Genomic DNA, 23,858 nt, shown 5'->3' with positions numbered 1-23,858 from the left:
ATATTTGCTGAGAGTAATGATGTCATAATTCTTCTTTGCTGAAACTGTTTGGTCCCAGGGCATCCTGGCTTGTACTTATTAATACCACATAGAAATCAAAGCTGTAGGTGCCAATGTTTAGGTTATTGGCTATTCTCTTAAGAATTTGCTTCTTCTTATGTCATATTGCCCCATCTTCAGTCCCTTCTCTAGAATTTTTGAGTTTTGTCTTCATGAATTGTATAATGAACTGTGATCTTAATTATAGTTCAAGGCCTTTGACAGTATACTTACAGAGTTTCAGAGAACAATAGTATTTGGCCTATAACTTGACCCAATACTTTGCCTGTATGGGTCAGTCTGTTCTCATCAACAGATACATTAAGGCAAAGCTTTATATGTAGTTTCTATACAGAGTTTTCCTTTTCATTCTGCTAATGCACTGATGGAAAAATAGATAAATACAAACTATTTTCCAAAAATACAGTCAGAATTTTGGGATGTGATAACTTGCTTTCACTTGTAACTGATTTAGTACTTTTGAGCCATGACTTGTTCACTATTCTCCCTTGTGTTGGACTTCATATAATCTTTTATCCTTATGTTGATGTAAAATGATAACTATCTTTATGGTTGTCTTTTTCCTAATGGTCCTGGCAATCATCATATGCAACAGATCTGCAAGGTGAGAACATCAGCTTGTCTGTGAAATGTTTCCTTATCAACTTCACTAATTTATTCACCCGAGGAATGCTCTGACCTATTCTTTTATTGCTACATGTGTTCTGACTTATAACAAAAATGATAAATATAGCTGTAGTTTATTTCCTCTCACTATATCAACTTGTTGAGTATCAGCAGATAAATTAATGTCTTTAGCCAATTTGAACATGGTGATTTTTAGCACCAGTTTTCTCCCTTCCACTATCTTCACTGATTAAGTTTGTTACACTGGATTGAAAAGCAGTTTTCCCCCCATTGGGTTCCCATGTCTAAAGGATTCAGTTACCCCTTGTACGTCCTTCTGCCAAGAACCTTTTTGTAGTTGGTTATAACTCCAATAGATCATTCTCTTGCTAAGCTTGTGCTCAAAACTTATTGTTTGGTACAAATCAGGATTTGCTATCTCCAAATTATCACGGTCTTGTGTAATTTGTTATAAATGTAATTTTAAAAAAATTTCTGTATATCATTCCAGCACCTTTAGTAATTACTATCACATAATTTTCTAATGCTGAAAATAATATGAATAAAATATAAAAATTTCTGATTCATTTTGATACTAGTAATCTGTAATAGTCTTTATTTTCCTTTCAATTTAAATACTAGAAAAATTATGCAAAGCTTAGCCTGTTATAACAATTCTCAGTATTTAAGCCATATTTAGTTTTATAATACTTTTTAAAACTTAATAGTCATTCTTACATGGTAAAGTTTGAACAAGTCAGTGCCATTGAAATACAAGGTTCTGAGAGACAAGGGTTTCTAATTTGTTTAGAATGAAAAATTGGGGGTTTTAATCTTCTAAATTATGTAGAAAAATATTGTTTTTTTATTATTTTATTTGTTTGTTTACTGAGGCAATTGGGGTTGTGACTTGCCCAGGGTCACACAGCCAGGAAATGTTAACTTGTGTGAGGTCAGATTTGAGCTCAAGTCCTTCTGACTTTAGAGCTGTTGCTCTATCCACCTCACCAACTAGCTGTCCCTAGAAAAATATTCTTTTAATGCTATAATAGAAATCTAAAAACAAAGAATATTTGAAGAGATTACCCACAGTCCTCCAGTTTACCAATAAGTTTTAATTCAAAACTAATTTTTTTTTAATTTGGTACATTTTCTTAGTTATATAACCTGTGGCTAAGAATTGGAAATCAAAGGGATGCCCAACAATTAGGAAATAGTTAAACAAGCTGTGGTATATGATTGTAATAAAGTACTATTTTGCTATAAAAAATGATAAGCAGAATAATTTCGGAAAAACCTGGACTTACATGAAGAGATGAATAGTGAAATGAATAAAATAGTGAACAGTTTAGATGAAGAATTGTGAATGACTTAGCTATTCTCAGCAAAATAGCAATCCAAGACAAAGAACTAATGATGAAACCTGCTATCCCCTTGCTGAGAAGGAACTGATATTGAATGAAAACAAATTAAATAAAGCATGTTGTTTTTTGCTTTCTTTCATTTTTTGAGTCTTGGAAATGACAATATGGAAATATTTTACATAATTATACATGTATAAATCTATCTCTGTTTACTGTCTCAGATGTGGGGGAACTTTGTTTTTTTATTTTTTTTATTTTTTAAATTTTTTATTTAATAATTATATTGACACTCGTTTCTGTTCCAATTTTTTTTCCCTTCCTCCCTCCACCCCCTCCCCTAGATGGCAAGCAGTCCTTTATATGTTGGATATGTTGCAGTATATCCTAGATACAATATATGTTTGCAGAACCGAACAGTTCTCTTGTTGCTTAGGGAGAATTGGATTCAGAAGGTCTAAATAACCCGGGAAGAAAAACAAAAATGCAGATAGTTTACATTCGTTTCCCAGTGTTCTTTCTTTGGGTGTAGCTGCTTTTGTCCGTCATTTATCAATTGAAACTCAGGTCTCTTTGTCAAAGAAATCCACTTCCATCAAAATATGTCCTCATACAACATCGTTGTCGAAGTGTATAATGATCTCCTGGTTCTGCTCATTTCACTTAGCATCAGTTCATGTAAGTCTCGCCAGTCCTCTCTGTATTCATCCTGCTGGTCATTTCTTACAGAACAATAATATTCCATAACATTCATATACCACAATTTACCCAGCCATTCTCCAATTGATGGGCATCCATTCATTTTCCAGTTTCTAGCCACTACAAACAGGGCTGCTACAAACATTTTGGCACATACAGGTCCCTTTCCCTTCTTTAGTATTTCTTTGGGATATAAGCCCAATAGAAACACTGCTGGATCAAAGGGTATGCACAATTTGATAATTTTTGGGGCATAATTCCAGATTGCTCTCCAGAATGGTTGGATTCGTTCACAACTCCACCAACAATGCATTAGTGTCCCAGTTTTCCCGCATCCTGTGGGGGAACTTTGAAAGAAAATTTGGAACTCAATTTTTTTTAATGTTTTTTTAAAATTTGGGGAAAAGTCATAAATTTCAAAACAAAAAAGAACATCTGCACATCTCTTTAGTATGTTATACTTACTATTCATGGTTTATAGAGTTGTGGGTGGAAGGCTTTCAGAAGTAATGGGATCCATGAATAGCTTTCAGCAAGTCCATGAATTTAGATGGGAAAAAATTAGGTTTTTCAATGTAATTTATTCCCTTTGTAACAAAGCATTTTAAAACATTTTATGCTGGAAGTCACAAACTTGGGCTTGCCTGGAATTAGAAGCTTAGTACAATCGAAGAAACTTGTGGGGAAGGGATAGCTAGCAGATTTGGCTTAAAATACATTTCCCATGTGGCCAGCAGGCTTTTTTTTTTTCCTAAGAAGGATGATTAAAACAAGACTTATATTTTCAATATTTAGACAGTTACTTGTTGGTTTCTATTTAAATTCTTTGTCTATCTAGTTATCATTGCTGTAATAGTTTAGTCATGGTGGTCACCTAAACATTATTTAAATATAGCTTAACTGTTATATGGTGTTACCTATCAATAATAAAATAGACTTTTATGGAGGGAAAAAATACTGTTTTAGGAGGCATCAGTAGGTTTCACCAGACTATCCAAAGAGATCTACTACACACACAAAAAAGGTTACAAATCCTTATTCTAAAGAAACATCTTAAATGTTCAAAATTTTTTTTGAAAAATGGTTGGAGAAACTGAATCTTCTTAGTATAAAGAAAAGACTTAAGAAATCTGACAGTTGTTTTCATATACTTGTTAGAATCTCCTTTGGTAGCAGTATTAAAATAATCCCAAAGATCAGGAATAAAACACTCAAAATGACACCATTGTGATAGTTTTTGTTATAACAGAATTGTGTTAGTTGACAATTTGTAGAATTCATCAAATTCATCTGCTGCTTAATAAATATTGTTTTTTCATTAAGAAAATTTTTATTTAAATGACTTTCAGAATAAAATTTTAATTTTTGGTAAAGTCCATATATTATTGCTCTATTTCCTAAAAACAAAAGGCCTTATTTTCTTTAGAAAATCTATGGTTTCATCAACATAGCTACATTCTCAGAATGAATTTCTTTACATTTTTAATCCTCTATAATATTTATTTATGTCATCCCATGTATCCATCATAATAGGCCCACCTAGCTTGCCACTGGCATTTTTCTTCATTTTCTTGACATTGCATGGAACACGCAAGCCATCTATTCATTTATCTTGCATTTGTCAAATGATCAGTTCATCTTGCTTATTTATCTTTTTGATGGCATCTTTTGAATACTGACTGAATTAAATATTTCAATTAAACAACCCATTTTTTTAAATTACAGTGTTTTATTGACAACATATGCATGGGTAATTTTTACAACATTGTCCCTTGCACTCATTTGTTTTCCAACTTTTCCCTTTCTTTCCTCCATCCTCTCCTCTAGATGGCAGACAGTCTCATATACATTAAACATGTTAAAGTATATCTTAATGCAATATATGTGTGCAGATCTATACAGTTCCCTTGTTGCACAAGAAAAATTGGATTCACACAGTAAAAATAACCTGGGGGAAAAAAAACAAATGCAAGACCACCTTTATTTTTTTTTAATTAATTCCCTTGAAATTCTTGACCTTTTGTTCTTCCAGATGAATTTTAGTGTTATTTTATCTAGGTCATTAAAATAGTTTCTTGGGAATCTAATTGGTATAGCACTAAATAAATAGATAAAGTAGTATTGTCATCTTTATTATATTCGCTCTGCCTATCCAAGAGCACTTGATATTTTTCCAATTATTTAACTCTGACTTTATTTGTGTGAAAAGTGTTTTGTAATTTTGCTCATATAATTCCTGATTTTCTTTGGTAGATAGATTCCCAAATATTTTATGCTATCAATGACAAGAACCCATTTTTAAAACAAATAATCTGTGCTAATCAGTGTGGCTGCACTTATCAATTAAGAGTACAAGAGCTGTGTTTTTCTCTCCTTTGGTTGTGGGGTTCTGCTCATTGTTAAAGATATGTCCTAATGGACAAAGTTCTGTGAATAGTTCATTCAATCATCTATTATAGTCTGAATAAAGAAATTCTTCCTCCATTTGTTTTTTTCCAATATAACTTTATATCTATAATTCACAAGTGATTATTGATCTCTTTATGAAGCTTTGTTGTATTCTAGGATTGGTGTAGTCTGCACAATGTCATCCACAAATAGGCGCTTCTGGATAGCCATCTGTAAGGGTATATTTCTTTAATTTTGATGTTATGATGTGACACAGTTTTCCAGGATGATGGCAAAGACATTGCTCAAGCATGGATTTCCTCCTTTTATGCCTTACTTCATCTTATGTTTATTACATCCTTGGAATTTTTTTGTGTGTGAGAGAGAGTTTAGGGCAACATTTTGTTCTGTTGTATCAAAAAATTTTAAATAGCCAACAAAGAATAACTATTAGAATATAATGTTCTTTATACTTTACATTTTTCTGTCTGCAAAAGTCTGCTGTACAATATTTATGAACACTTTCTTGCTCCCATTTCATCCTTCCTGAATGCCATTGATTCTAATAAAAATATTGAGGCAAAAAATGGCCAAATCAGTAATTTTTAATGTTCTAGATATCTTTAAAATGTCTTTTTTTTTCCTCTGCTTGAAACCTCTTTCCTTAGAAGTTATAGAATTCCTCTCTTTATTTATTAGCCTCTTTGAAAATAGTAAAGTGCTTGCTTACTGGTTCATTTGATTAAAGCACCATTTTAATAAGGTAATATTTTAGTTTCTCTGTTATCTGGTTAGATTTTTTTTTCTAGTCCATACTCATAGGCTCTGTTATAACACTAGCCACCTGTTCTTTGTAAATATGTTTGGTGTTTCCAGATCAAAATATATGTCAAGGGATTATCATAAATCTGGACTTAACCAAGTCCATTTAACCAAGAATGTGATCAAAGAATATTTTATAATCCCTCTTTCTATCAGAGAAAATAGCCTCTTAACCGAAATGTGTGTAATCTTAGAGGTAAATATTTTTAGAAACTGATCATAAGCTAATTATGTCCATCTGCAGAAAAGTTTGTTCTTATTAAAAATGTAGTGTACCCATATTTGATAAGCTGCTTTTGGTAATACTTTTTAAATGTTTGATATTAACATAGATTGCTAATTTTTCTTTGATATGAAAATTTTATCACACGGGAGTGAAGAGAGGGAGAAAAAGGAGGAATGACTTGATTAACAGTAGTAGAAAATATGCCACTACTGGAAAATAAGTATTGTTTATTGTAATGAATGAATCCTATAATTGTTTTGGATATTGAAAGTAACTATACTGTACAAAAAATTTGTACATATCTGACTATGATGTGGTAATTGTTTGTGGTTGTTTAATTTCCTAAACCCATTTTATTGCTCAGAAAAGGAAAAATCCTTAGTTTTAGGGATCTGTAGCCATAGTTTTTTGGGCTTTGTTTTCAAAGAATTTTAAATGCAGATTTCTGAATCTTTTTAATATATTAGTGCTGTGGTCTCTTTATTACAATAACAGTCGTAATTCTTCCAATAGCACTCTATGCTGAAAGAATTATAGTTTACATACATTTAATCCAAAAAATTTATTTTTAATTACCCAAATTGTTGGAATTAGACAGCAATGGTACATCAAAGAATCTAGAAATAGACATAATAAGGAACCAAAAACAATAATGTGAACTTACTTTCTCTTATTTTTGTCAAAAGGCATGGAGTTCGGATGAAGATCAGAAACTGAAATCAGGAGTGAAAAAATATGGAGAGGGACGTTGGCAGAAAATTCTCACAAGTTACACATTCTGCAGTCGGACAAATGTTATGTTAAAGGACAGGTGGCGGACTTTGAAGAGGTTAGAAATAGTTTCTTAAGGCAGTGAAGACTGAATGTGTTTATAAAAGATGGGTTAAATGTGGAAAAGCACCTAAATCAATTGGTTTGCTTTAAACATTAGCTGTTGATGTATTTTGAAACTTTTTTAAATGTTTTGGTGTGATAGTATATTTTTCTGTAGAACAAAGTTATTGGACAGGCTTCTTAGTACTTTGTCTTTTTTGTACCAGGCCGCATACTGTCATCCTGTTCATTTTAATGTAGAATAGTCTGAGGAAAAAACCTCCAAACAAAATTTGGATGTTTTGAGTCACTAAACAATTATGTTCTGCTAAGATACAATTGCTTGACTTTAGGGCATTAGTGTGTCACTTAATTTTCAAAACCTCATTCATAAAATATACAATGTTTACTTCTGTTCATTGTATGTTTTCACATAAGGAGAGAGGTTGCATAAGGAGGAAGGTTGAAGGTAACAAATTATTTAAAGTAACATAATATTGGCTAATAAATTTTCTATAACATTGTTTTGACTTTGTTATGCTAGACTTTTAACTTAAATGCTAAGCTTGACTTATGTAATATTCTATATGAAAATATACATCATAAATATCAAATCTTTGATTTTATTTAACATAGGACCAGTAAAGTGTATTAATTTGTCCTAGAAGTATTTGAATTCTGATAGATAAAATTAGTAATTTTAATATCACTTAGGTGAAAACTGATTAGAATAAACTCTTAGAATCACCATCAGTTGTTCACCTCAAGCATTATCTTCATGTCATGGTCAGTGAATATATAGAATCATTTAATTGTATGCATGATGAATGCATCAAGTTAGTTGGGCTAGCTAGAATGTTCTTCTTTGTTAAACTATCAAACCAGGAAAAAATAACATGTTAAATTTATGGTAATTCTAGAATTGCATTGCAAGTTATTAGGGATTGGAGTTTGTAAATTGGATGTAAGAAATATTAGAGTAGTTGTGTGTTTTTTCCATTTTTTGTTTAAAAATTGAGTCGACTCTTCTACTGTTGGAATTGTGTATTGGAATTGTGTATTACTAAATAAAAGATTCAAATTCACATATTGTTGCCAAGTATATGAATGTGCAGAAATTCAAATAGTTACCAGAACTCTGTTGCCTGATTGAAACTGACTTCTTAACATGCTTTGCTTCAGTCAACTTAGTAGTACAGCACAAGAGTTCTTAACTTTTTTTTTCTTTGGTAGGAACTGACTTTTCACCTTTTTATTTTCTAGCAACTTTGAACTATATCCAATAAACTAATAAACTGCATACCCCTTAACCAAGCAATACTACTACTAGGTCTGAAACCAAAGAATGAATAAAAAGTACCCACCTCCATATGTAGTGAAGCAACTTCTTTTATGGTGGCAGAGAATTGGAATTTGAGGGGATGTTTATTATTTGGAGAAATGAATGAACTAGTTATGATATATATGAATGTGATGGAATACTCTAGTGTAAGAAATTGTAAAGGTACTTTTATGAGTCAAGCCCAGAGCAAAGAGGAGGTTTGAGCAGCCAGAAAGTAATTTCTATAGCTAGGGACTGCCCCATGGGCAGGATCCCAGCCATATCGAGATAGCTTCCTAACGGGAGATGGCTCCCTCTCTGATTAGCTGCTTGTATGACCTCACAGACCCTTTTTAAACCCACTGCAGCAGGAGATCACACTGTATCCTGGAGTAGCTTAGCCAAGAGAGGTAAAGAGCTTGATAGTGAACACGTGGGTATCTCGCAGACCAGGTGTTCATCTGGGAGTTAACAAGTCAGGGCATTATGTAAGCAAGAATAATAAAGGCTTTAAGTTATCTGTTAATAAACTACGATTCAAGAAATAGTTGACACTGCAAAGGTCAGTGGCCAGAGGATTCTCCGACACCCTGGGAATTAGGAGAGACTGGCAATGTAAAATACCTAGTAATGCTAGTGCATTCACAAATTAAGTGACTGCTCAGGGTTAAGTAATAAACCACATTTTACAAGAAATAATGAAGGGGATAGTTTCAGAAAAACAAGGATTTGCAAGAAATCATGTTAAGTGAACAAAACTAGAAGAACAATTTCTACAATAAAGATTTTGGGACGACATCATCTCTGAAAGACAAACTGATTTGTTCATTGGTCATCCTTTATTCTCTTTGATATCAGGAAGATGTCTTCACTTTCAAGTGAATTGGATTTAAGTAAGGGAGGGTTGTATAAAGTCATCAGCCTTATTCCATTCTTCAGAGTCTAATGGTAAGACATAGGTCAAAATGATTGGCAATGGTCAGATGGAAACAACACAGAACATCAGTTTGAGATGTCCACTCAGCATAAAGTAGTTTTCTTTATGTGTATATATATAATATAGCACAGTGGAAAGAGCACTGGGCCTGGCCAGAGTCAAAAACACTTGAGTTTCTGAATTCAAATCCAGCCTTAAGACACATGGTGTGTGATTCTGGGCAAGTCACTTAAGCTTTTTCTTTCTTAGTTTCTTCAACTGTAAAATAGCACCCGTCTCAGAATTAAATGTGGTAATCAAATAAAATTATTTTTAATCATTTCCCATAGTCCTTGGCACATAGAATGATTTTAATAAATGTTCATTCCCTTCCCTTTATGAACAAATAAAATTAGGAAATGGATGGCAAATAGAGAAGGGGTGTCAGTTTGAGGGTAAGCGCAAAAAAATCTGTGAGGAGTTGGCCTAGATTAAGCAAAAATAATCATGGAGACGAGAGAAGAGAAAAACAAAAAAAGCAACAACCACTCTAATACTAAAAACAATTTGAAATACAAGTGGATTCATGCAAATAATTTAAAGCAAGTGACAGAATGGAGCAAAGACAAAACTTTACAACTTATTGTTTATTAAAAAACACCTCAAAAATATATGCTAAAAATGAGAGGCTGGATCAAAAATTTTCCATTATGCACTGTGTGAATTTTTTTTAAAAAATAGAAAGTTGCAATCATGCTAAAATTGACAACATAAAGGGAAAAAAGGGAAGAATTATGTAATCAAAAGTTCCATCTGACATAATTCTTTCCTATTTTTCCTGTTTAAGTGGTTAATTCAAAATTCCTCTCATGTCTTCTCCACCTTTTTAGTATCTTTTTTTCTATGCCTTTTTATTCACATCTTGTTTTTATATTGCCAGAATTTTCCTCAAGATCCTTCTCTTCCCTCCCCCACCCAGCCATTTCATATAACAGTTTTAAATGAAGAAAAGGAAAAAAAAAAAAAAAAAAAAAAAAAAAACCCTAAAAGCCTGAAAATTATGCAGTGTTTTATACCTAGAGACCTAATACTTCTGCAAAAAGAATGGGGTGGAATGTCTTAAACTTCTCTTGAGGGCCATGCATTTTCATTGTAATTATGCAACATTTGCTCCAAATTGTTCTTTCCTGTTTGCATTGTTGTAGTCAATGTATGTAATGAGCTGAGGCTTGAGTTGATGCACTGAGGTTCCAAGCACATGAGGCTAAATAGTAATTGGACCATACTCTACTAATATTTATGCTTGGAGAAAGAATGGCCTCTGCCCACTCTTTGTGCAAGTCCTGATGTGTTATATAGGAAATGACGATTTTGGTGGGTGGAGGCAGGGGAGTGGAAAGGGAAGTGGAAGGAGAGACTGCTGGCTGGGGTCTTGACATAGCTGCTTGCATTGCCATTGCAACAGCCCTTCAGCTCAGATCTCTCCCTGCTAGCTGGCTTCCTGTCGTAGCTGCCCAGATTTGCGATACCCATATTGCTATCACAATCCTTTTTCATCTCTTCACTTCAATAAAGATTGAAGATTTTTCCCTTAACCTGAATTCCTGACTCAGGATGATTTTAAATACACGGTCATCACAAATGTATATTGTATATATGTATTGATTTTACTCTGCTTTAGTTCAAGTATATGTTTTTATTCTCTATATTCATAGTACTAGTTATTTTTATAATATAATATTCCATTATATTCATGTACCACAATTTGTCTAGCCATTCCCTAAACAGATGGGCATTTCCTTCACCTTTTCTTAAGGATTTCTTTGCTTTGTTTGCTTTCTGAAATTCTAATTCTTACATAATCTTTCTAGAGATATTAATTTTACAGCTGATAAATTGGATGTTGGAAAATTTGCATTGCCCAGGGTCATAAAGAGTTTTAACTTATTTTTTTTTTTGTCATAAGACTTCTTTATGGTTATTGGGTGAAGTCTATCAAACCCTTTTCTGAATTACATTTCTAAAATGCATAGGATTGCAAAAGAAGCCAATTAATAATGAAATATTAAGTGCAGAGATCTAATGATAAGAATCCCCACCAGGACAAGTCACTAGCAGAGTACAGCACTCGAATATCCTGCCATTTTACTCTATGGTCTTATATAAATTAACTTCTTCAATACTTAATTTTCCAGGCAATATTTACTTTCCTCGGGTGCATGTTGTAGGTTCTCCTTGAAGGAATTTTTCTTTTTTTTAGGCCCAGCTCCTCACCACATGCCTTGGCAAACTATAGGTGCCTAGTATATTTATAACTGATCTGACTAAACAAGGCAGTAATATTTTATTCCTTTATTTTGAAATAATAGTAACAGCAAATGAATGGCAGCCCTCTTTAGTCTCAACTCTTTCTCCCTTTTCGTCTCAAAGAAAACCATACACAAGAAAAAAAGTAGTATTTTTATTTCAACTTTTAAATAGAATCTTTTCAAAAGTTTCTTAAAGATAAAAATATAATTACATCATTAAGCAAGGTCCCATGGTTAAAACTCTCCCTCGGGGAGTTCTCAGATATTTTTGAGGCACTTTAAAATTCTTAGAGTTAAAATGTTTCTTGAATGCTAATGGAAGTGAAATTCTATGACTTACACAATTGCTCTACTCCTAAGTTTCCTTCATGATTATATTAAAAGTAAGTTATATCAACACTCAATTTAACATTGGACTGTTCTTGTCTGTCATAAACATCAATATCCATTTGCTCCCTCCAATAAAAACTTTAGAAGCGCATTAAATGTTATGAAATGCTTATGAAAAATTAAATAATTTAACCTGTCTGAAAAGTTTTTGAGAGTAAGGACCAATAATCAGTAGGAAATATTCCTTGATGTGGTTTTAGGCACCAATGTGCCTAAATGTGATCAAGGGGAGTATCAAATGTTGAGATCGATGTAAGCACTAAATGTTAGGGTTCACTCATGTGAAGAATTCACAATAATCATTCTCTTAAGCAAAAGGTAGGTTTATTTAAGAGAAGAGATACAGTAGACACCAGGAGTGGTAAATATGAAATAGAATTGGGAGAGCATGTAGGTAACAAGAAAAGGTTTAACAATTAATGGAAAAGACAAGTTCCCTAGTAGAACTCACAATTAACCAAGAGAAGGGGAACATTCCATGAAGTTGGAGCATGCCCTAAATCCATCGAGTTTAGTACCCTAAAAGAGTTAACTGTAAGGAGAAAGACACATGATCTATACTGGGGAATCAGAGGAGAGACACCATGAAGCATGGTGGGGGGATCAGAGGAAAGATAACACTAGGCAGAGAGCTATAACTCCAAGGTAGATTAAGCTAAGATGACATAAACCATGGAGAGTTTTATAGGGGAAATTTAATCACAGGGGTTTGACATAACTTGGATATCTTGACTGTACAAAGCAAGACAGGGGCCATAAGGTTAAGTTGATCCCATCCAGTGCCCTTCCTGCTTGCTTCAGAGAGCAATTCCATCAATATTTCATTCTTTCTCTGCTATCCACATCTAGTTATTCAGGACTTCATTATTCCTGATGATTTAGGAAACTCAAAGGAGATTTTTGACATGGAAAAAAAAATCTTAACATGAAGTGTAAATACTCTTATTGGATGTGGGACAATAACTTCAATGCAATACAAATATGCATCATGTGTGTCTCATAGACTTCCTATAAGGAGAGTCTATAGAAGTATCTAGTATAGACAGACCTCATAGTGGTCATGTGGGATAGTCCCTTACTTTTAAGACATGGATTCTATGCCACAATTCCCTTCTTTATTCTTTATTCTCATCAAAGCATGACAAGTGTTTAGCACATAGCAAATAATTTTTAAAGATTTGTGAAATGTATTAAATGTTCCTTATGATATTAAAAGTATTTACATGTTTTAAAAAATTGCTTATGCTTTAAATAAAAATGAAACTGTGCACAGCTGGACAGGAGCAGTGGTCCATTCGCCGAACTTTTTTCCATGTTCCTTGACATCGAGGATTACCAATTGCTTGCCAATGAAGAGTCTGATTTCTGAAACAATATTTTTTTAAAATGTGTCACTAAACCAGATAAAATTTGATGTTAATGAATATATATTACTTACAAAGTTGCTATTTTTGTTGATTGAGAGCTGACTTTTTAAACATTCACATATAAATTTTATACTTAGTAGTATCACTAAGGGAAAAAAAAAATCTATTCCATGCCTTGATTTCTCCATACTTCTTAGCACATTCATTGAATACAGTAAGTAGTCCTTCATTCCTTCCAAATCTGACCTCTGGGTACAAGAATTACAAATTAACATTAGAAGTAGCCTAAACAAAATTTTTGCTTAAGTTGATTTTGTTGCATCCAGGAATAGGGGTATTGTACAAAGATGAGGAGGAAGAAAGCAATGGACCAGTGACTGTGGCCATGCATAGCTTCAGTCAGCCTTGGACATCTCAGGACTGGGCCCCAAGCTTCCTGGGACTCAGTTCTAAGCCACCACAAAGGACTCTGAAGAACCAATACCACAAGTTTCAAAGATCCAGAAGGACCTAACTTGGGGGTAATAGTGATCCTGGAAAAGTTCAGACCTAGCCATCAACCATAGCAGAGAGCAAAGCCTGGTCCTAGCACAAGCTCAGTTCAGTTTGAATAAACTGGAAAAAAAATACAGATCACTAAAAATTATAATAAATGCCCAAATACCTAAAGATACTCAAAAATCCAATCTAAAAGGATAGTGACTTGCTAACAACTGAAAGCAAGGATTCATGTGGGGGGAAATTGTAGTCTCTAATGACTATATGAATACCTAGAAGAAATGAAGCATGGCATAATGAAATAAAATCTTGGAGAAAGAATAAGAAGGAAAGGGCTTAGAAAAGAAAATAGTATACAAGTAATGGACTCTCTCAAAATTAGAACTGGCCAACAAAACCAATGACTCCATGAGAGTAAGAAATAGAACAAGATTTAAAGACTGAAAAAATAGAAAACATATCTGACAAAAATAACTCAGGGAAATCTTGTCAGATGGATAGATTTCAGAATCACTGGATTTACTAAAAACTTTTTTTTTTAATGAGAGCCTGGACATTGTATTTTAAGAAATAAATGACAAAATTATCCAACTCTATTGTAACTAGAAACCAAAATGGAAAAATAGAAAGACTATACCTTTTTCTTCCTTTGAAAAATCCCAAAAGAAAAAGCCTCAGGAATGCCAGCCAAATCCACATCAAAAAAATACAGCATGCAAAAGGAAAGGAATTTGAGTCCAGAAAATCACAAAAGTAGTGTAATTTACTATATATAGTAGGAAATATTGAAATAAAACACTGCCAAAGAGATGGAACCAAGATGGTAGAGTAACAAGAACATGGTGAACAATCCTCCCCTCCCCCCAAAAAAAATATTAAGGATATAAAAGAATGTCAAAAATAGATCAAACCAAAATCTGATGGAGAAATCCATGAGTCATTTTTTCCAGTCCAGATCTCTATATGGAAACCAGATACTGGGGAAGGTATCTTTCCAGAAGCTGTATGTGGGGAAATACCCCACTGCTAGATAAAGCTGTGTACCAGGACAAGAAGAGCACTTCAAAAAGGAAAAGAGGCCAAGTAGCAGCTTTGTTGCTCACTATGAAGTACCTGGTCACAGATTCAAAGTGAACTGAGCCAAGCAGCAGTGGTACAGCTCAGAACTCAGGAGGAGAGCAGAGTCTTCGTTCCAGCTTTCAGGCCTGTCTAAAGCTTACAAAACAATAACCAGGATAATATTTCTAGGCCAAAAAGAAGATTTCTGTTTTGTCACTGAACCAGCAGGTCCCAAATGGCTGAGTCAAGCAGCAATCTATCGTTCTCAGAATTAAACTCGGCAAGAACTTACAGAACTCAGACGGGAGATTGGTTGGTTGATTATTCTTCCTTCTCAAAGACTAAAATTATATTACTACGCAAGGTACAGTGTGTTTGACTGAGTAGACCAATATGAGCTTGGAAGAGGTTCTAGCACAGGTCAGGCACAAAGAGTCCACATGAATATTTGGAGTGGAAATGTCTCCAAATTTGCACATCTATTTCTTCTGAGCTACTGAAATTCTGCTTTGCTCACAGAGTACAGCACCTGTTTGATGAAGGTATACCATGTTGCTTGGTTGTGCAATTGATTCCAAAGTTCTTCAGAGAGAGACCTTGAGAATTTCCTTGTAGTACCATATAAATGTTTGCCTTGCATGAGTTCTCTAGAAAAGTCTTAGGCAAGTGTGTTTGGCATCTGAATAATATGGCCAGCACATTGGAGTTGTGTTCCCTGCAGTAGAGTTTGAATGCTTGGCAGTTTAGCTTGATAAAGACCTCGGTGTCTGGTAACTTATCTTGCCAGGTGATCTTCTGAGTCTTCTAAACCAATCAAAAGGAAACAGTTTAATTTCCAGGCAGGACACCTTTATAATGTCCAGATTTCATAGACATCCACGAACCAACTTTTCCTCCACTTTAGTCTTGGCTTTTAGTCTTTCCAAGTTTAATAATTTACCATCAGTGTGGTAGTTGATAGTGATACTGCTTTCATCCTCACTGAAGGAATCTGACAGCATTGCTGAGAACAACATGCCAAAAAGCGTGGGAGCAAGCCTACTACATCCCTACTTCATTTCATTGGTGACAGGGGAAATGCAAGAGTATTGCCCATTATGCAGAACCTGGTAAACATGCCATCATGAGACTGACATCATGCCATACAGATGAACTTATCTGAGCATCCAGATTTTGCCATAATTTCCCCCCAGTGCCTCATGACTGGCAGTATCCAAGGCCTTGGTCAGATCGATGAATGTTGTATATAGAACCCTGTTCTGTTCCTGGCATTTCTTCTGGAGTTGGAGGGGCAGCTCACACCATATCAATCATTCCTTGGCCCTTTCTGAAGTCACACTGGCCCTTGGGTAGATGACCATCTTCCAGATTCATCCTTTAATCAACCTATTAAGGAGGACTCTGTCAAGAATCCTGCCAGCAATGATTGAGAAAGACACACACCCCATAATTATCACAGGACTACCTGCTTCCTTTACCTTTGTATTGATGGACAATAGAGGCATCCTTGAACTCCTGGGGGATGACCTCTTGCCATATAAACCAAGAAATTTTAGTCAGCTTTTGTGTGAGCAGAGGACCCCCCCCCTGTTGTAAAGCTCACCTGGAATAAAACCAGCACCAAGAAGAGGCAAATATCATTCAGAATATCTTTTTCACATGGAAATTTGGCTAGAGAAGGATTGACTTCAACCTGAGCTATACAGTCAGTAACTTTAGCATTGACTGATGGTAGTCTGTTAAGAACACCATGGAAGTATTCAGCTAGCTCACCCATATCGTTTCCTTATCAGATAATCAGTGTGGTTCCATCAGAACTGAGCTACTGAGGTACACCATAGGTCTTTGGGTCATAAGTACCTTTCAGGGCATCATAAAAGCACTTTGGATTGTTATTGCCAGCATAAAACTGAATTTCAGCTGCCTTCTTAGTGAATTTTGCATCTCTCTAAGCTTCATATATACTTTACTTTTGATGGAGTTAAACGCTGCTTTATTAGAGATAGATGAATTCTTCTGCTGGTAAGTTCTGTGGAATTTTCATTTTTCATTCAGCAGCTTCTGAATTTCCCCATCATTCACAAACTAATCTAGATGTTTGTTCTGGCCCAGATGAATAAATGCAATACTGTGCACCAAATCTCTGAAAGTTGCCCACTCATTTTCTTTCACTGTTGCCAATTATGTGTTGACTCAACTTTGCTCCAAGTTAACAACTTGTGGAAAATCCCTCTAATCTGTTGGCATTAAGTCTTCTTGTGTCTTGGAACTACCACTTTAGTTGAATGCAAATATTTAAGCTTAATCAATCCAGCACTCTGCACCACACACTGCCTTTGTCACTCTCACTTCCTATCTATCTCTTCTCCTTACAGTGACATAAACTATTAAATGCCAATGTTTGCTGTGATAGTGAATCCATGACATTTTGTTGCATTTATTAAACAGAAAACAGACTCCATTCCTCTAAAAGACTCTCTGATAGTCTGTGCCGACTCTTGCATTAAAGCCACCTAGAATTATAAGCTTTTCCTCTTTAGGTACATTGATAATAGAGTTTCTAGAGCTTCATAAATTTTTTTCTTTAACTTCATTCAGGTTTGTCATGGTGGAAGCATATGCATTGATTTTGGTAGCATGGCACTTTCCTGCAAGTGGCAATCTATTTTCATGAGTCTGTCATTACTTCTCTTGGTAGACATACAAGCTTGTTGACTAGATTAGTTTTGATTGCAAAATCTAGACCATCTTCATAATACTCCCTTTCACTGTGACCATACCCAAAAACATGTGTGCAGCTCCCATTTGGGTAACTGGACTTCATTTGCCAGCCTTGTTTAACTCAGAGCTACTATTTGGATACATTATCTGCTGAGTTCTTTCACAAGAACTGTTTTGTCATTAAGGTGTACTGACTTCTATTATTGTCCATGGTGTATGTACACACATTCCATGTACCAGTGATGAGTGGAATTATCTTTGCAAAAGTTTTTGTACATTTTTTGTGTGTTTTTGATCACAAGATGGGATCCCCACCTGCCATGGCAAGCCAGCCAAAGTTGGATGAAGCAAACAACTTTTAGGGCACCTTCTCTAGCCCTTTTCTCATGCTAGGCAGTGAACAATGCAGTCCTTTAAAAAAGGCTCTTCAGATAGCCATGGGGCTGTTAAATTCCATGGCTACTTCAGCAGTACAGACCTGAGAAAAGACATGAAAGAAGTTGGGAAGAGTGGGCATCAGAGGGACTTCACTCTTACCTGAATCTGACAAATTTGGATTGAACACAGAAATACAAATAAAGTATAAAAATATATCAAACCCAAAGGAGGAAATAAGAGAAGATGGTGGGGCAGGAGGTTTTGAAGAGGGAAAGATAATAGTTGCAAACAAAATAAATTTTATTCTAAAGGGATGATTAAAATGAAAAGGAAAATAAGTGGAAACTAAGAGGGTTTCTAATTATTTGGCGAAGGGCTGAAAAAAGTATATGAATATAATGAATTTTCACTTTAATGAAGAAAGATGATTTCAAGAAAATCCTGGGAAGTAGGAAGTGATATAGAGTGAAGTAAACAGAATTGGCAGGAAATTTTATATAATGGCAACCTTGTAAAGAAAAACAACTTTGAAAGATTTAAGAACTGATTAAAGCAATGAAGAAGTACGTTTCAATGAATCTCCTGATCAAGCATTTTGCTTACCCAATTTACATATAAAGAAAGATTCGACTCTTAAGTATCAAGAGAGAAAGACAAATTTTGGACCTAGCTAGCCTGTGGATTTATTTTAATCTACACAGTTACTTTGGTTTGTTGGTTTGGTTGGTTGGTTTTAATGGGGATGAGGGTGATCAGAAGGGAAAATAGTGTGGCAATTGTGAAATCCCTCTCTAAAAAGAAAAGATAAACCATTTAAACATTTTTAAATAAAAACAGGAGAACAGAGAGAAATAGAGATAAGCTGGACAGTTCTGAAAGCAGTGTTTAATGTATGATATTTTTAAGTACACTGGACAAATGTAACAATAAACTTCAATAGCCCATCCCACATGTCCATATATTTGGGCTGAAAAAATTCCTAATTTGAGTTTTTAAAATAACTTTATGAGTAATCAAGAATAAAATAATGATGATAATCAGCATCATAACACAGTAGAGTTGGGCTCAATGCCAACACTAGAGTTCAAGTCTTTTTCTCTGACATGTGCCAACTCTATGACCTTGAACAAATCACTTAACCACAGTATTCCAGGTATCGCTTTAAAAAGTTTCATTAATAGAATTTCTTCAACTGGGAATTCTCTATACCAATGAATTTACAGGTCCAGACCCTATTGCTAATAATAATAGCTAACAATATGTAGTTATTTATTTAAGATTTGTGAAGTGCTGCATTATCCTATTTGATCCTCACAACAACCTTGTAAAATAAGTATTACTTCATTTCACAAATGAGGAACTTGAGAGAAGATAAGCATCTTGCTTAAGAATTTCACAGTTAATAAGTTGCCTGAGGCAGGACTTGGATTCGGGTTTCCCTAACTTTAATATCAGTGTTCCATACACAGTGCCAATGAAGAAAGTATGGTAGACAGCAGTTTTGGATGAAAAAAAAAAAATCTGGAGTTTTAGTGGATCGTAAATTAAATATGAGACAATAATGCAAACTGACTACCATAAACTTCATTAAAAGAAGTAGTCTATCTAGGATTAAGGATATGAAAATAATACCTGCACTTTGACTTGGTCAAATTTAGGGAAAGAAAGAGAAATTTTATAAAGAATTTGCTAAAATTCCCTATAAATGACATGAACAAATACTTTTATAATCAATGACCTCACAGAAAAGATACGAATTGGGGACTATATTAAAGTTTTTTAAAAGTTAGAAAATGTTTAATGCCTAAAGATCAAGATAAGTTAATATGTTTATATATTATACTTTAATTTTCTTCATTTCATCAATACCTTTTCTTACTTCACATTAATTTTTATATATCTTCTTTGCCTATCCAGCTAATTTTATCCAAAAGATTTGGAAGAACAAAAAAAAAATGCATTTCACTAAAAACAGTTGATACTTGTCTTGATCTAGCAATATATACTTTTTTCCTATCCCAGAGTTTCTCCCATCTCTAATTACAGGAAGGAGGTATAATTCATGAATATTTCAAGAAGTAAGAGGTGTTGGACATTGTGAACACTGAATATTATTACAAATATTGGGTCCAATTATCTTTTAAAAGACAGAAACTACTTGTTACTGATATGGAAACTATTCCTGAGTTAACAGTGCAGTCAGATTTTAGAACAAAAACCAAAATAATTGCAAAACTAGAATGAAAATGAGCAAAAATCTATAAATATAAATTAAAAACACCTCCAACTTCACCTATTTAAAAAATTTATTGGTGCTTAAAGGTGGCAATATATATATAGACACCAATACCAATTAAAACAATTTCATACAGACATTTTACTAGTGTACATTAATGGCCATAATAAGGGAAAAAAACAACTTGGAAACTGCTTTAACCAGTGAAGGTTTGATCTTATTGAGAAAGAGACATGGTATCCAAGGGCAATAATGAATTAGGATATAAACATATTTTTAATAAATATAATAAACATATTTCCATGTACAAGTTTACATGGACTGATGATGAAAGGCTTTGAGTAATACCATCTCATAAAACAGGAAAAAAGTATGGGACAGAGAAATAAGCTTGGCAAAAGACACAATTAAACAAATTATCATGAAGGCATTTAAAGATATAAGAGCTTGCAAAGATGTAGATAGAGAAAAGATAGGTGAAGAGTTTTATAACAAATTCTTTTCCCACTTAAGATGCTAAAGTCCCTACATCAAAGTATAGCATCACAGTCCTGGATGTACTAAATTAAGAAATAGAAATAGCATTCATAAATATAAAGATGCCAGTGTCACTGGGTCAAAAAGTACATGGTGAGGCATAAGATGTAAAATGACCAGAAAGCTAAGTTATGGGAGTCTTTGAACACCAGAGAATTTTATATTTAGCTCTGGACTTTTAATGGAGCCAATAGAGTTTATTGAATGAGGTGGTAACATAGTCAGATTTGTGTGTTAAGAAAAATCACTTATTATAAGCCAGTTCCCATGGTCTTGAGATGGAGAAAACCATTCACAACCAGAGAGAGTACTGTGTATAGATCACAACATAGTATTTTCAATTTTCTGTTGTTGTTTGCTTAAATTTTGTTTTCTTTCTCTTTTTTCTTTTTTGATCTGCTTTTTCTTGTGCAGCAAGATAATTATGGAAATATGTATAGAAAAATGAACATTTTAATATATTGAATTACTTGCTGTCTAGGGGAAAAGGTGAGAGGAAGGGGGGGCGATAAAAAATTTGGAACATAAGGTTTTGAAGGGCAAATGTTGAAAACTATATGCATCTGTTTTGAAAATAAAGCTTTTAAAAATAAAATAAAGATGTAAAAAAATAAAATTTAAAAAAAGGAAAAATCACTTCTAACTGAATAGATCAACCAGCATTACATTAGTAAGAAGATGAGGGCTGTAACTAGAATGATGGCAGTATTAAAGGAGACAAGGGCATGGATTTGAGAGATGTTGAGAAGGTGAAAATGATAGGCCTTTACAATAGATTGTTTGCAGCAAGTATGATGGATTGAGAGGTTTCAAGCATGAAGGACTAGGGGGATGGAGGTGCCTTTGACAGTAATCTAGAAGTTTAGAAGTGGAGGCAGGATTTGGGGAGAAAGATAATTAGTTCAATTTTGGGTATGTTGTATATAAGATATCTAGAGAACATCCAGTTAAAGACATCTAAAAAAGAGGTAACTGGAAATTTGAAATTGGAGGCGAGTAGAGATTTTAGGGCTGGATTGGAAAGTAATCAGTATAGAGATGATATTGAAACCATGGGAGCTAATAACATCACCAAGTGAAACAGTATAGAGGGAAAAGAGTGAAGAGCCCAGGACAGAGAACTGTGGGACATCCATGGTTACCAGGCATGAAGATCCAGTAAAAGATACTAAAAAGCAGGGGAGGAAAGCCAGATGTCCTGAAAACCTAGAGAAAAGAAAATATCAAAGAGATGACAGTGAACAATAGTGTGAAAAATAATAGATGTCAAGAAGAATAAGGACTAAGAAAAAGTGAAGCTAACAATGCAATTTTGTCATTTTCTGTGTCATTCTAAACTCTTCACTTCCTCAAATAACCACCCATTTTTAAACCATTACCAAATCTTGTTATTTCTTTCTTTATGATATCTTCCCTGTCCTTCATCTTTTGTCAAATGGCCACTCATTTGTTCTGGCCTTCAACATCTTTCATCTATAAAATTGTAACAGTCTCCTAGCCCAAAGTCTTTCCACACTAATTCATTCTCCATATAACTAGTGAAATGACTTTCCTACAGTCTAAGTTTCATTGCATCACTCCAGTGTCTTCTTATTATCTGTAGGACTGAATCTAAATTCTTCGGCTTAGCATTTACAATTCTTCATAACCTGGTTCCATTGAGGTGTCTCACTCATGACTTCCATTCTAGGGAATACGTTCTACAGTCCAACCTTACAAGTCCATTTAGTGTTGCTTACACATAGCATTTTATCGCCTGTCTCCTTGCTTTCACATTGGCTGTCATTCATGTTGGAATGTTCTCTTTACTTCCTGGAATGTCCAGTTCCCTTCAAGACTGCTAGGCTCAAGCTTCATCTCTTCCATGAGGTCTTTTCTAGCCATCCCACGCTCCTCCAACCTCCTCTGTAAGTGTCCTGCCATACAAGGTTACGCTTTGTATTTGCTCGGAGAGATATTTTATATCTGAATTTGTATATGCCAGCATATGTACATGTTAACTTAAATGAGAATGGAAACTCTTTGAAGGCAGAGGTCATTTTGCTTTTCTCTTTTTATCCCTACTTAGTGGAATAATTCTTATCAGATAGTAGACACTTAAGAAATTCCTGACTGACTGATCAAGTTTTCTAATAAAGTGGGAAAGGATATCAAAGTGAATCTTATTACCTTGGAAAAAAAGTGACCAAGAACATCAGGAACCATGCATCCTTGACATTATGCTCAACTACTCATTCTTTCTCAGTTCTCATCTCTCATTAGTTGCCAGCTCTTATCATTCCTATCATCATCTTTCTCCCTTCCACATCACCTGGCTACCACTTTCATTCAGGCTCTTAGCATTTCTTGCCCAGACAACTACAATAACCTCCTTTTTAGTCTCCCAGCCTCAAGTTTCTTCCTTTTTCAATCAATCCGTCACACAATTCCCAAAGTGATTTTCTAAAGGAGAGGTCTAGTCTTGTCAATTACTTTACTAACGAAAGTTATTCTGTATTATCTTCACTTTACTTAATTTTTTTTCAAATAAAAGATCTGTCTTCTCTTCCACTTACTCCTCTCTCCCATTAAGAAAAAAAGAAAAGCAAAATCCCAATTATAAACATGTAGAGTGAAACAAAAGAATTTCCTTCTTTGGGCTGTTCTGAAGAACAATAGCAACAACAATAAATATGCATTTATGTAGTTCAATCTACACTGAATTTATTACTTCTCTATTAGGAAATAAATAGTCTGTTTTATCATGAGTCCTCAGAAATTGTGGGTTAATCATTATGATTACAATTCCTAACATTTTCAAATATGATTTTAATTTACTTTTTTTAAATATAAAAAGACCAGAATTTAAGAATACCTAGAAGTATCAAATCACATCAATTGCCATATTGAATTTTTTAATATTTATAAGCAAAAAACAGATAAGATGAACATTTTTATTTCAAAGTAAAATAAAATTATAATGCGTTCAATTTAAATACATAAAATAACAAAAATGTCATTTGATATACTTGATACTTTTAATATTAACTTCACAAATTGTTCAACTGATTCTGCTCCCTTCATTCTGTATTAGTTTACTGTTATATATATAATATATATTTATATATATACAAAAATATATATACATATATATATATATCCCTCTATCTTC

At 34.0% G+C, this 23,858-nt stretch overlaps 2 protein-coding genes across 2 annotated transcripts in view; one reads left to right on the top strand and one right to left on the bottom strand.

The window, feature by feature from the left end:
* TERF1 (telomeric repeat binding factor 1) overlaps positions 1-8,060 on the top strand; it is a 38,042-nt gene extending 29,982 nt beyond the window's left edge. Inside the window, exon 10 of the mRNA XM_051970049.1 lies at positions 6,849-8,060. Coding sequence (XP_051826009.1) covers positions 6,849-7,010 — 162 coding nt within the window. The 3' untranslated portion in view covers positions 7,011-8,060. The remainder of the gene's footprint in view (positions 1-6,848) is intronic.
* A 4,153-nt stretch (positions 8,061-12,213) lies between these two features.
* Positions 12,214-23,858, bottom strand: part of SBSPON (somatomedin B and thrombospondin type 1 domain containing) — a 49,358-nt gene continuing 37,713 nt past the window's right edge. Inside the window, exon 5 of the mRNA XM_051970051.1 lies at positions 12,214-13,276. Coding sequence (XP_051826011.1) covers positions 13,159-13,276 — 118 coding nt within the window. The 3' untranslated portion in view covers positions 12,214-13,158. The remainder of the gene's footprint in view (positions 13,277-23,858) is intronic.

Source organism: Antechinus flavipes, chromosome 1 (genome assembly GCF_016432865.1).
Source record: "Antechinus flavipes isolate AdamAnt ecotype Samford, QLD, Australia chromosome 1, AdamAnt_v2, whole genome shotgun sequence".
Taxonomy (NCBI): Eukaryota; Metazoa; Chordata; class Mammalia; order Dasyuromorphia; family Dasyuridae; genus Antechinus; species Antechinus flavipes.
This window is presented reverse-complemented; position numbering and strand designations above follow the sequence as displayed.